The sequence below is a fragment of the Styela clava genome, chromosome 1 (assembly GCF_964204865.1).
Source record: "Styela clava chromosome 1, kaStyClav1.hap1.2, whole genome shotgun sequence".
Lineage (NCBI taxonomy): Eukaryota > Metazoa > Chordata > Ascidiacea > Stolidobranchia > Styelidae > Styela > Styela clava.
In genome coordinates this window covers 1,361,246-1,376,242 of record NC_135250.1, presented here as the reverse complement: position 1 = coordinate 1,376,242, position 14,997 = coordinate 1,361,246, and the positions used below count along the sequence as shown (strand labels likewise).

General features: G+C 36.5%; 2 protein-coding genes across 3 annotated transcripts; both read right to left on the bottom strand.

Moving 5' to 3' along the window:
* Positions 1 to 772: 772 nt before the first annotated feature.
* Positions 773 to 6,340, bottom strand: LOC144427149 (uncharacterized). Of its 2 annotated transcripts, none has more exons than XM_078115880.1 (6): positions 6,209 to 6,340; positions 5,512 to 5,667; positions 5,278 to 5,349; positions 3,457 to 3,621; positions 3,044 to 3,112; positions 773 to 1,779 (listed from the first exon to the last, which is right to left on the bottom strand). In XM_078115880.1, exons 1-6 carry the CDS (start codon positions 6,255 to 6,257, stop codon positions 1,727 to 1,729), a joined length of 564 nt encoding a protein of 187 aa, XP_077972006.1. In that variant the 5' UTR covers positions 6,258 to 6,340; the 3' UTR covers positions 773 to 1,726. The 2 variants fall into 2 exon arrangements, with proteins under 2 accessions (XP_077972006.1, XP_077972007.1); XM_078115881.1 differs by having other exon boundaries at positions 6,221 to 6,329.
* LOC144427152 (uncharacterized) lies at positions 6,323 to 13,625 on the bottom strand. The gene is made up of 5 exons (XM_078115888.1): positions 13,393 to 13,625; positions 12,427 to 12,519; positions 12,123 to 12,203; positions 10,522 to 10,709; positions 6,323 to 9,642 (listed from the first exon to the last, which is right to left on the bottom strand). Exons 1-4 carry the CDS (start codon positions 13,472 to 13,474, stop codon positions 10,525 to 10,527), a joined length of 441 nt encoding a protein of 146 aa, XP_077972014.1. The 5' UTR covers positions 13,475 to 13,625; the 3' UTR covers positions 6,323 to 9,642; positions 10,522 to 10,524.
* Between the last annotated feature and the right edge of the window lie 1,372 nt (positions 13,626 to 14,997).

Genomic DNA, 14,997 nt, shown 5'->3' with positions numbered 1-14,997 from the left:
TAAAAGCGTCCATACTGTTTTATCTTTTCCCCTTCAATGCGAAACTATTAGGCTTATATATAAATTTCGAAACCCAGATATTTGATATCGGACCAAGCAGTACGACTTGCGCAAATAATTGATACTGTCCTGTTAATAAATTTTCTGACAGGATTCCATTCTGTTTAGGTACGGATTAGTTGGGTTTATCTAACTCAGAGGTGACGAACCTGCGGCCCGCCAAGGAATTTCGTGCGGCCCGCGAAGCATTCAGCCGATTCGGTGTATGGTTGGCTTGAAGTCATAAACCTTTAGGGATTGTAGACAGAAACGGGAGCGCCAGTATTACTAATATATATTACTGGCAACCCTATTTTCAATACATCTTGTTTTGTTTGATGATCGATATCTTTAACAATGGATCAAAATAACCATTGTCTTAGCCTAGTTACGCTGTCTTATCGGCTATCCCGACTAAAGAGGTTTTTTCTATCTCACACAGTACGATTTCCTGTACCGCATCTATACGTCGCACTTTTAAACCTTTCCTGAGCTTGCGTTCTCTTTGACTCGTTGTAGTGTAATGACAGATTAGAAAATATACTATCTCTTTTGGGATATTCAATTCGAGAGCCTTGCGTTTTTACGCATAGGGATCCACCTGCGCAAAGTTATAGAGCAAGGAAAGATAGTTAGTTTTACGTAACCCCAGCTGTTAGTTAAGTTCTCTTAGGATACTTAGTATTTGATAAGTTGTCAGCTATTTTCTGCTATCGGAATACAGCACAAAAAATTTGTAGAGAGCAAACATTTATTGTCTGTGTAAAGTGAAAATAGTAAAAAAATAGTTCGAGGGCTTCAATCCACAAGGACAGAACTTGAGAGAGCTCTTTCATAAAAATGGAGAAAACGTTTTTGAGTTTTAAAATCTTGTTACTTATAAATTTGCTTTGCGTATATTTATTCGAACTATAACTGGTAGTATTTCCAGATAAGTTTTTCCGAAATTTCGACAAATGCTCTTTTGTGTCAAAGCCCTCGAGTTAAATTAAAAAAAAAAAGATGAGCGATTTGAGATTACCATACTTTCAATGCCGAACAACAAAATCCCGAAAATTTTCAGTAATTATTAATCGCTTCTTTATTCACCCCGAATTATCATTTTTAGCGAACACTATGAGATTTCTTTGATTCATCTGCTAATGGATAAAACACGTCTTTCATATAGATAAAATTTGAATTCCAAAAGGACCAATGCACCAATTACGGTTACATGCGTTAATGAATTCCCTAAAATAGACTTTTATGGTTCCAATATACATCATTCATAGTCGGTTATGAAATAATCTACAATACAACGCACGCCATCCATTTGATGTTACTCGAAAATTTCAGACAATTTCTTGTTTATTTAGTTGATGGTGGCAATGATTCGGGCAAAACTGGACGTATGGCAATCCCAGTATAGCCAGAGTTTAACATCGGAATATAGTATTATAAAATAACTGAAAGCGAAAATTTTAAAAAAGTGCGTAGATAATGTCAGCGGAAAGAAAATTCAAAATTATTTCTATCCTAGAAAAATGTCCATTACTCAAAGGATCCTTTAACTCTATAACTGAAGGTAAATCGGAAATTGAAATGTGTTTTTATATTTTCTGCAGAAATACATATCCAGGCGATAAATATTTGCTCCCTGTTTTTTTTTCAATATATATATACATTTCCCTATATATCTCCCTCCATGTTAGGGATATGCACATTCTGCATTTGAGATGACGGTACCAACGTTTGTAGGGCCTGAAAAACAATAGAGCAATTCAATAATAAATGGACAGCAAGTACCAGCCAAGTAGAGCTGCAAGGTTCTGGTATATGAAACGTATATTTGATAACCTAATCTACTGTGTTCCCCAAAAAACATAACAGGGTCTTATTTCAATTTTATATTTTAATAACACTAGGGCCTATTTTAGGCGATGTGTTTTATTTTCATTGATCAACAACAAAATAAAAAGTTACGAGATTTTTAAATATATGAAAACCAATATTCATTTACTTCTAAATGACACGTTTTCCTCTCACATACGTTTTACATTGATTTCTGTATTTAAAGCTTGATGGGAACCGTATTTGAATAAATCATAAATATGGCAGTGGCAAGTGTCCTTTTTTGTTCCTTTTCCCTCTAAGTAGTGTGTGTAATCAATTTCTAAAATCACTGAGACCACACAATCGCTGACATCGCATACCAAAGTGACATCAAAAACTTTCATTTTAAAACCACGATACAATCCTAATTTACGTCAGGGTTGTGCACCAACAAGCAAAAAAATTGTTTCCCTTTGTTATTGATCTTACAGCATTTATTAGATGTCGTTGCAGAAATGGTGAGTTAAAACGCATAAATTTCTGAAGAAAACTGCTATTAAAATTTATTGCCACTGGCTTTATACTTCAATTCAGTGAGAAACACGTTTTTATAATTCCGCGTATTTTGCTATCTAGTTTTTCACTCGGGCACTCAGGTATTGGTATAGGCTTTGCGACGCAAAAGGATTGGAATTGCTCGCACGTACCAGATTAACTAAACTAAAGACTCGTTTCACGGGCACACCATTCAAAATTGACACTTCTCCGCGGGCCGCACAATTTATTCTAGTGGGCCTCAATTGACCCGCGGGCCGCAGGTTGCGCACACTTCATTTAACTCATATATCCGGCTTATCATTATTGCGGAACCTATGCTTATTGTCAGATATCAGTGACTGTTTGCACCTGACCTTGCTCGGAACAAAAAGCATGAGTAAGCGTGGTATAAAAATATATGGGGAAAGTTGCGCCACCAGTGGGGTGTAATGGGGCACCTGGCAAACGTTTTTTAAAAGCTAAGATAGGTGTAGCTAGGTTATTTCTTTGTCTCTGAATAAAAACTAGTTTTTCCCCTTCTTGCACCAGCCCAGCAATGCCAAATGAATGTGCAGGTTTTAGGGCTCAAACGAGGCAAATAAAAAAAGTGCCCCAACCTTCCCCACTTTCCCTATATATAACTGTCGCATGTTACCTTTCATCATCGGTCCAAGTGTGTGAAAAGCTTCTACCAACCTTTCTCTTATATTCACTGTTGGGTGTCCTAGAAATATGATATTTAAATACGTTAATTAAGGTAGACAATTGGCAATTAGTATTTGTGAGCGTAGCTATCTGCTTAACTATTTCCATAACCTTCTGAATCTCGGGAAATCTCCCGTCGAAAAAATCCCATCCTATGAACGTCGGTAATTTAAATTGTAGAGAAATTTCATTTTTTTTATACAACTGATGGACCAAGTCATAAGGGACACTTTTATATGAAATCCGGTACATTTTTTGTGACATTCGGCCCGATTTCTTGCCATGGGTCCACCTTGTGGCATTTTCAAATAGCGCTAGTTTCGTTTAAACCGTATTTTTGGGAAACCTTTGAATATAACTTACGATAAAACGCCCATTTTTTTAGCATCAACACCTTTTGCTCTTCGGTGAGATTGCAAGAACTGAATCTGGCATGTTTTACTCCAAGAACGAGACGCGCGAAGCGTGGCCAGTCATCATTTGGAATGAGGTCGATGATGCGATAGACGATATTGTCATCCAACTGACCTGCCAAAGGTAAAAAACATGAATAGAAAACTACGGGGAAAATTTCAGACACTTCCCTCGGATTCCCGGATGCTTCAAATCCAGTGCCGGAGTCAATATTTTCATCGAACCAGAGCCGGACCCTAAGGGCCCTTAACTTTGCTTAAAATGTGCCTCCTTTACTTCTGAGTGAGTGCCCGTAACTTTGCTCAGGGATGAGTTTCCTTTACTTCTGAGTGAGTGCCCATAACTTTGCTCAGAGATGAGTCTCCTTTACTTCTGAGTGAATGTCGTAACTTTGCTCATAGATGAGTCTCCTTTACTTCTGAGTGAGTGCCCGTAACTTTGCTCAGAGATGAGTCTCTTTTACGTCTGAGCGAGTGCTCGTAACTTTGCTCAGAAATGAGTCTTCTTTACCTCTGAGTGAGCGCCTATAAAGCACCACCATTTGTTTATTTCAGCAGCTTTTGACATTTTAGTGGTAACTTTGCGCAGAGATGTGTCACCGGTTAAGGCACCATGTCTGACATCTCACTCAGATTTTAGTTTGTTAGGAAGACAATGGCGAACCGGAAAAATTCCGGTCACTGTAGCTCAGTGGTTCCCAACCGGTGGGAAATTTCCCACTAGTGTGAAATTTGGAGGTTGCAGATGGGAAATAGAATGCTCCTCTAAAAATGTACGCACAACACAATTATTGAATATTACACAATGAAAATCACAATATATGCAATGAAGCGGAAAAAGATTCCCATTCAATTAATCGAAACTTTAGTAAAATATCAGGTTGTTGGGCACGATATTCTGATCGTGCTACGCAACTCATTTTGATTTTGGTCGGCCGATAACAACCTCACAGACATGTCTCGAACGAGCAACAATGCTTTAAATGTTACGCAAGAAGATTTTCGTTGCAGACCCGCAAAATAGAACAGTTTTATTCAAATGTCTCAGAGATATCGAGTATGCGCGCGCTCTCATGAACAAATATTTGACCCATCCCTCCATTCTGCTAAATTGTTAATAAGAGGTAATGGCTTATGTAAAAATAAAGTACGATCATAAAGTCATCTCGGCTACTTTTTACGTTTTTTAAGAAAAAAATTTTAAGCAACTGCCGCAATGCGTTTTTTTGCACTAAGACCATATCCTATGGTATCCTATGTAGCGCCATCAAATGAGGCAACATATTTCAAACATCATTTGCTTATCAGTTTGCTAAAAAAAATTGCAAAATAAAAGTAGGATAAGATTCGACATCACGGGCTATTTTAAATGAGTTCAGAGGTGATATTGGATGCGTCATTTGTAGATGTACTGCGAATAGCAAGGACCAAAAGTTCCAGAAAATCGGTGGGACATATCGGTAGATGAAACTTTTCTCGTGGAGTGTGATGATATTCTGCCGAGTAAGTCTGAGGCGTCAGAATTGATATGGACGGTGTGATGTAATGTAAACTCTGATGCGTTTTTTTGTAATATTAAGCGTTGAATTGTTCTATTCGATGGATAACACTGATTTTCTTTACACGGATCGTTACTGTCTTGGGATGCTAGACGGCGCAATGAATGTTTTCACGGGGTTTCAAGTGTAGCTCGAGAATTATGAGTGGCTGCTTGTGCAATGCCTTGTTTAGAGTTCAAAGTGGAAATACGTCGTAAAATGAATTGTCTTACCGCTGTCGTCCCAGACTAGCGCATTCTGCGATCCAAAGTTATCTTGCACGCTCCTCGAGATTCCATGCGGATCTAGAATGTGAATATATAAAATCAGTGGTACGCGGAAAGGTACACGATTTCGTCCCTTTCTAATGAGAAAGAAAAAAGATCAAAAATAGGCAAAGAGAGGAATATATCAAAAAAATTTAAAAACTACCAAGATAAATTTTGATCAAAATACATAGAAATAACCATTTTTGAATGCTTCCATGATCATCTGATACTTGTCCTCCTCTCGTAATGTTGACATCTTCCAGCGATCAATATCAGATGGTGGGATCCCAAGGTTTCTGCAGTAGCCAAACCACTTGTCATTTCCGATTGTGCGGGCGTACTCCTCCAGCATGCCTGTAAAATGTAATCATTCAATTGGCGCTCCAGAAGTATGTGTACCAATATGGAGGTAATTAATTTTGTTCACCTACTTTACATCAAGTTGTGTAAAAAAACTGAAACAACTGGGCAAGGGGCGTATTCACTTGGCTAACACAGACAGTCCCCAAACTCGTAATGAAACTAAAATAAGAAAAATCGAAATGCAATTATGGCCTAACCCTAACCTGATACGAACACCGCGGGAGAACCTTTTAATTATTATTGAGATAGCACAGAGTCCGTCGGTGCTACTCTGGTACGCGAGCTCATCGGTTTTGTGATCTCAGTATTTTAGTTAGAATTAGGAAATGAATTCCATGAGAATGTCTTTATGAAATCACTTTGGTATGCGGTTGAGATCACGTTAAGTGAGTGAGAGTGGCTTTAATAGAATTTAATTTTTATATCCAGTTTGTCGTTGGTTTGTGCTAAAGAAATCAGCACTGACACAGCAGTGACACTATGATATTTATTCTATGGACACACTGAGTTAGCAAAAGGAAAAATATCACACCTGCATACATACCTTCAGGCACATCGACTCTTGTTGGGTTTTCACCCATGATAGGTAAAGCGGAAGGGCAACGTATTTTTAATGCAATATCTCTTAAATAACTGTGGGTTTCAACTACACACAAACACAAAAATTGAAAAAAATTAGGCACAAAATTGTGAAATCGAGAATCTTTGCCAAGAATATAGAGTCAAAAGTTGTAAGCGGCCGTTTTGAAAATAAGCTTCTGAGCATGAAATATGGAATTTTTTTTTTATCAATAGACGAGTCAACAAAATAGTGTTTAGTAGGGATGCTAACTATTATACAATTAATAAAACAAACTTTTATAGAACAACGGTTTAAAGGGAGAAAAAATGGGGGCCGCATACACTTCTTTCGGAAATAGTTTCGTGAACCACTAATTCCACAGTAATTAATAATATATATCATAGTTTATATGGGAGTATATTTTGTGCTTGTGGGAAAAGTAATTATTTCGCGTGGCACAAAATTCAAATCAGCACAAAAACAGCAGAAATTATCTTAAAACACAAGTAATCTTAGTAAACTCGAAATTTGAGTAAAAAATGGAAATCGTCAAAATGCAGTGATTTGAGTTACCGTCATGAAATGACAGGTTACATAAGATGTTATTAATTGTTACGGCGCACCATTTAAGTAACCATGCGATCAGAAATTTTATGTTGGTTGTAGAGTATTGTAATATAAATTTTCAAATTATGACGTCATGATTTCTGATATGACGCCACATTTTGTAAGTCTACAGGAAGTCCCGAAGACGATATATGAACAGAATCTTCCCGCCATTTTTTTCTTATTTGGGCGGGAAGATTCTGAAAATTCATACCGATCGGAGGAAAATTTCTCATTCGTTTTTGAAATATAAAAACAAAAGTAATTTTAATGTTAATTTACCTGAGATTTTAAGACGGTAATACAAACCGCTGCGTTTTTACAGTAAGGCTAATTAAAAGGTTGCACAGAAAAAATTACTACAAATACACGCGGATATAATGTTTAGTAGGGATGATAACTATTATACAATTAATTAATAAAACAAATCATTTGTTGCAATTCCTTTCTATAAGACAATTAATAAGGGATGATATTTACGAAATTCGAAAAAATGAAATGGAGGCCACCTACAACTCTTTAGGAAATAGTTCCCAATTCATTCTTGGCAAAATATTGATTCACCGATTCATCTATTATAAAGTTATCCTAGTTGTAGTAAAATACACTGTCTACATAAGAATTTCAGAACAAAATAAAAAAAAAACGGTTTGTAGCTCAGGGCAGGTATTTTGCCCCTTTCACCCAGAAAGCAATACAGATTCAACAGTAAAAGATGAACATGGTGGAGCATATCGGAAGGCACCATAGAAATTTCAAATTAAAAGCGAAAGAACGTGAACTCGAGTTTATATGAGAGTATATTTTGTGGGCGTGGGAAAAATACTTATTTTTTCGCGTGGCGCAAAATTCAAATCCTGAAACTTTTTTCCTCGGCATCAATGAGTGGATAATTTTTATAAAGGGCCTTTTATCAGAATTTGATGGTCGCAAACGTAGTTTTAGTTTAAATTTGACATTCCGTCTCTATTAGTTGTTGTTCTTTCCAACAACATTTTAAATTCACCAATCGTGACATATACTAATTTTTAGTCGAAAAGATTATACGTAACACATGCTTTCATTTTCAATTTTGTTACCGGTAGAAAAGCATTTTTGCGAGCATTGAAATGGGCATATTAACGGGAAAAGTATGAACATTATACGACCATGAAACAATATTCGATTCGTGTATGGGGATGCTTATTGAATGGTTCCATATAATTGAGCATCCATTTTTCGGGAATCTTGGCACATAAGCCGATCCTTCGGTTTGATAGTTCTTTTGCCGACCATCGGATGTAAGCAGCGCTGTCCCGAATTCGAGTTTTTAGTTCTTTATGATTTATTAACCGTGTATCATGTTTTTGTATATGGCTGTGCCCGAATTAGAGGATTATTTTTTAGGGGTTATTTTCTTTATTTTACAAGCAACCTTCAACGATTTATAAGATGTGGCGTTTTAATATGTTGGAATTTATTCTGTGGCTGTTTTGTTGAGCGATTCGCGAGTCTTGCTGAACAGGACTTGCGAATTTCTACAAACAGTTTTAATACTTGAACGAACGTGACCAATTTCAAACGAATATTCGAATTCGGGACAATGTCATGCAAAGTCAAGTTGTGGTGGCATCAAGAAAACAATTACTTTTTGAGTGTGTAGTTTGTGAGTTTTGAAAGTATCTTGTGAAGGCGTGGGCTGGAAGCGATAAGATCCACGAAAAAAGAATGCAAAATTACATGAAGCATATCATACCACTCACGAAATCAAAGACAGCATAATTTTCATCACAGAAAATTTAGCAATCAATATAACGTTTGTAATAGGAAAAAGTTAACGAAAACCCAATTTTGACAAAAACAATAGGAAAGTAGGGAGCTATAAATCAGCACAAAAACAACAGAAATTACCTCAGAACACAAGTGTACACTCTAAATTCAAGTAAAAATATTAAATTGTAAATAGATATATTTGAGTTACCATTGTGAAATGACAAGTCGAATAAGATGCTTTCTATTCGTTGTTACAGCGCACCATTTACGTAACCATGCGATCAGAAAATATATGTTGGTTGTAGGGTATTGTGATAGAAATTTTCAGTTTATGCCTTCACGATTTCTGATATGACGCCACATTTTGTAAATCTACAGGAAGTCCCGAAGACGATATATAAACAGGATCTTCCCGCCATTTTGCTGCTTATTTGGGCGGAAAGATTCTGAAACTTTATACCGACCGGAACATGATTTTTAATTCGTTTTTCAAATATACATGCAAAATATGGGTAAGTTTGGCGATACACAATCAGAATCTTCTCGCCCCAAATGAATAGGGAAGATTCTGAATATTTGAACCACCTGTTATGACATCAGATCTTTTTTTTTCATTTTTTGTACTGGATAAACCGAATTCGGAAATTTGTTTTAAATTTGAAAACGCATCGTGACACACGACACTAGCAGTCAACGTCTTTCAAACCAACATAACTGAGGCATCGACTAGCTGATTATTGTTTTTCTGCAAATGCGGTTCGATGGTTTAACCATTCATATTTTATGTACGTTGTAACTGTAATGTAACTGAGTAAATTAATATACATGCAATTTCAAGGCGGCAATACAAACCGCTGCGTTTTGACAGTATGCTCAATTATAAAGTTGACATTGAAAAAATAACTACATATACACGCGGGTTCTGATATAACGGTTAAAAAGTCCTCTAATGCTAATTGATGTTTGTGTGTAGAAATATTTTTAATGTTTTTTTTTATCTTGTAACCATAAGGCGAGGGCGTCAATATCCTTCTTATCTTCTGTCCCTATAAAAGAAAATATTTGAATCAAATCTTTTGGCACAAGATGGCGCCTTATCTTGTCATGGGGATGGAGACGTTTATATTGTATTGATACTGCAATATTGTTTTATCATAAAAACCCAAACAAACAAATAGATAAAAAGAGACCTTCAATGGTGATAAAATCAAAATCAAAGAAAAAGACTCAGAAATCATAAAATTTGCTGGGAGAAAAGAAAAATGCTCTGTTTTTCGAGAAGAAAATAGACAAATATTACTTTGTATTCGGTGAGGTATTATTGATATTTACTAGTTGTTTAGTAGTGTTTTAATACATATTTATACATACAGTATAAACCATGGGTGTGCAAACTGCGGTCCGCGGGCCAAATGCGGCCCGCAAAAAATATTGTGCGGACCGCGGTGAATGTCAATTTTGAATGGTGTACCCGCGAAACGTGTTTTTAGTTTCGTTATCCTTCAGCAATTTATCCGTTTTAACTCACTATTTCTGCAATGAACCCCAATATACCGTAAGTTCAATAACGAGATAAAACATTTTTGGGCGCTCCCGTAGTATTCGTACCAAAATGACGCACAACCTGCTAACACATACTTGGTACACATACTATGTTCAGGTTTTGCGCCATCTTGGTACGAATACTACTGGAGCACCCATTTTTGTGCATGAAACTACTAAAAAGGATATCATAAATAAAGGTTCGGCCCACGGCTTCACCTAATTACTTGAATATGGACCTCCTGTAAAAAAGGTTGCACACCTCTGGTATAAACTATTCAAACAGGCCTCAAATAGCACAAGCTATCCGAAGAGAGGTATTTATCGAAAACAGTTGGAAGCCACTGAAATAAGACCTAAAAATTTACTAGAAAAAAATTTACACGTTAGTTCGACATCGCAAAGTTTGCAATCTGGTGCTTCTGCTCTTCAGTGAGTTTTCCCTTCAGTTTGACTCTCTCGATCACATCCTCACTCAACTTGAGGTTGAGACGCACGAAACGCATCCAGGAATCATCAGGGATGGTTCTCACAGCCCAGATAGCGCGCCAAGCGAAGACAGTGTTGGTGTCTGAAACGATACAAGAATTATTGTTTAGCCAAGGACGTGTAACTATTTATTGCAAAATGACGAAACCCGAATTGATGGCGAGAGCAAAACAAATTTTTTTTTTAAATTACTATGCAACAACAAATTGAAATACCGTTATTGCAAATTGCCAAACGATTTCATACAATTATATCGTAACACAACATCAAAAATGTCTATAATGTTGTTTGTATCGTACGAGTCTTTACTAGGGATGGGCCGGGATTCGGATCCGAACTCTGATTCGAGTCGAATCCAGGCATTTTTTGGACTCGGATTCAATTTCGAGTCCACATCGTTTTTACCGAGTCTATAATCAATTCTGTTTTTACTAATTTGTTTATACTTTTACCCTTATAAATCTCACTACATATCTTAGCTAGTTGAAATTCAAGGTTAGATATGTAACAATATCACTCGTGTCAGTCGTGTGTATTATAAACACTCCTAATAAAAACGACGACAGATATCCAGATATTATAACGCAAGTTAAAAATCATTGATAGCTTATAACAATGATGCGCCAGTCGCCTTCAAACTATCTATCCTTTTTGGTATACATGTGGTACACAATAAAATATGTGTCAGCGCAATATATCTGAGTTTTCGATTCGCGTAAATAAATAGGAAACATGCGCAGGATCAACCCAAGAGGGAATCACATCAATATTATTACGTGCAATCCTTTCTCTAAAAATGAAGCAATGGAAAGCATGGAGCGTTTTAGAACGTTTACATGAACTACTAAATTGCAAGAATTGTATTGACGACGAGTGGCATCTCTTTACCATTTGCGCACACGACGTAGTAAATTTGAGGCTAGAAATATCTGGAATTATGGGAAAGCATTGTAGTCAAAAGCTTTTTATTTTTTATATTGACATGTAAGAATTTCTTAATAGCCGCCCAGAATTGATGCAAGGTGGTGGGCTGGAAATCCAGTTCACAGCCAAGGCGCACATTGAATTGACCCACGTTTACATTGTATTATGGCCGCCAAAAAAGAAGAAAAATATATTTTTAAATTGATTCAACAGCTATCTGCGGAACCATTAGGGAAAAAAATATGAGCTACGCCGTATGTTTGTAAGCGCGCGATGCTGTAGTATGGTCAAAAACGTGTTTTTCTATGTTAACATTGTGACGTCACGGACTCGGAGGATTCGATTCGAGTCCTTGACCTATTACTCGGATTCGTCGAATCTCTGTAATGCCGCACTCGTCCCATCCTTAGGACTCTTTACCTCGCATTGTTACAGCATATCGTGCATAAAAACATAAATAAGGTAACAGTAAATAGTAAAATGAAAACAACAGTTATTTGGTAATGTGTAGTAAATACTTGAGCTGAGGACAATTCCTCCAGCCCGAACTATTTATATATCATAATCTTACCAATGACTTTGCTGTTCGTTCTGTCACCAATGAATCTCAGAGTTTCAGCTTGCAATACCAACATGGCGTCCTCCTCTGATACTAAAAACAGAAGCAAAGTTTAGCAAAGTAATATATATTTGGGATGGTAAAAGTCGTAAAAAATTTTGAGTTATCTGTGAGTTGCTCACAGAGGCAGCAAAAAGACTAAAAGTTTGTGTCTTACTGCTAATGCCGCGAATCGGCTTCAAAAAACATACGTTGAACAATTTTTGGGGGATTTGGTGCCCATGGCTAAGACTGTGTGTAAGGTTTCTCTACATACCAAAACCAGTAGACCATTCCTTCAACATTCTGAGTTTCAATGCTTTAGTTATGGCGCCGTGTTGCAACAACACTTCCTTTGTCAATGATTTTCCTTGGTTAGAAATATAAATTAGAGATATTAGTCCGAAGATAATCAAAGATGGTTAATATGGAAATGTATTTTTTAAATTGTGCTTCTGCAGAAATATGGCAATAATCACCCAGGGTGTAAAAAGCGATGCCACACAGAGAAGTTTCCAATTCATTAAATATAGCAGAACTCTAATTATATCATATACTGCTCGTGCAGAGCCTTGTTCGGAATGATGATTTTTCTGCTCTTGTTTCAATAATGTATTAAATTATTTTATCATATAAAATATTATAGGAAAGGTGGTATGCCTGATAATGCTTAGAACGGGACCACTAGGATGTGACACTATCGCATTACCATTGCACTTTGTGCACTTGCCAGGGTTGGACCCTTTAAAGGTGATTGAGCGCGTGAAAATATATGACTACGAGAAGTTGCAGAGTGGTAGAAAGGGGTGTGCCAAACTTTTATGCTGCCCAGGGGGTTTCTGATAATGATACCCTTATACCTAACTTCAAATATAATTCGGCGATTTTTCAGAACTACGAAAAAAAAAGAAAAATATTACCAACAACATCATATTAAAACGATTCATAGGTCCACGTCGTAACCAACAAGTCAAAATTTCCCGCAGAATCCCAAAAATGCATTAACTATACTGGGTGTTTTTCACAGTCTAAAAAATATCACATATGCCAAATGAATTAAATTGAATTATTCTTTATATTCGAGGCTGCAGTAGAAGTCATTTTTTGAATATCCAGAGCCAGATTATGAATTGCTCAACTCCACACATAAGGACTGATAACCGGGCGACATGCCGTTATTTGTGATGACATGTCTATAACGGTAAAGTTGTCTTATCGAGGTTAAAAATGAAAATCAACTTACTTTCTACATTGCCGTCGCACGTTTTGCTCTCCCCGAATTCATCATTTACCTCTGTGCTGAGAGATTGATCAACAAACACCATGATTCAGATTCAGATTCAGATATTTTATTTCGTTGGCGACTTTAGTTGGCGACAACTTTAGTTGTAAAAATATTTCGATCTTTAAACTGACGTAAGTTTTTATTATAAAATATTTGACAGGCCTCTGTACAATGGCCTACTTTTAAGGCTGTAAACAGAATTGTATAATAATTATCGGCGCTGCAGAAGTATATGTACCAATATGGAAGTAAATTCGGGAGTACCAACTGGACTATAAAATTGTATGAAAGTAAATAATACTGGCAAACAAAAATTTTCTTCAAAGTGTGGGAAATTTAATAATAGTGGAAAAACTAAGGTATTTGGTAACCGGATATTTGGAAAATAAACATATATTAATTTGTACTCTCGGATTTAAATGGAAGCTTGTGTAACCCCTGGACTGTACTGGTGGTACCCCAGGGCTACTCAACTGTTTTTACCTAAGATCCGCATACAAAACTTCTAAATTATTTGGGTCCGGTTTTTCCAGAAATCCTTAAACACGCACTTCTCGGCCGGAGAATGATAAAATTCTCATCTAATCAACATTGTTTTTATGGTGTTTTAGTTCTTTTCATAAAAATTCAAAACTATAAAAGACATTTTTATAAAATATAAATTCAAAAGTGATCTAATGATTTAAAATAAAGAATTAGTTGCTGTCCGAATCAAATACTCGAAAGGTCCGGATTTGCACCGCGGTCCGCCAGTTGAAAAGCCCTGCCCTAGGGTTCCCCAAAACCCTGATTGAAAACCTTTTCCGCAGTAGTCGGAGCGGTACAATTGATCTTAAATCTTTTGTCTTCTCTAAACAACAATTTGTTTTCTCGTGTTCCATTTGTTTGTTTTTAAGATAATAATTCTCTAAAGATTCTCTAAAGATGATTCAATTTAACGTAATATTTGATACTTTTATTAAAAAGTATTTTTAAAATGTATTCGAAATATAATCTCAGTTACAAAGGGATTCGTCTTGTCAACATAAATCACGAGACAGAATAACAAGAGGATAAAGTTACAAGACAGGGGTTTCGTTCTCGGGAAATCACCTTTTATTTTTGTCTGGGACTCGAAACATACCGTCACGCTGAGTCGGATATCGCCCGAATTGGACGATTTACGTAACTGAGAATTTGTAATGGAATCGGGGCAAGCACTTTAACGAGTAAGAGTTCCGCTACAAAAATACGCCGTACTCGATATTCTCTGAAATAACCTATATTGACTAATTTAACGATATTCGGAAGGATGAGTGACGTAATACATGCTGATGACGTCAGTTATCAAATTCCAAGGTTATATATATTATTATCACAACGTATATCAACAACAAAAATGATTATCAAAAACATATACCAGCGCTAGCGTGGCAAAAATAAGTTTCCACCGTTTGCCGTTGGACTCATGATAGCTAAATGATTAATTCGTCGTATCGCCTTGCCTCTCCCAGAATAGATATAAAACCCCATTCTCATTTATTAGTAGCTTTAGAAGGGAAGCCGCGGGGAACCAAAACTGGT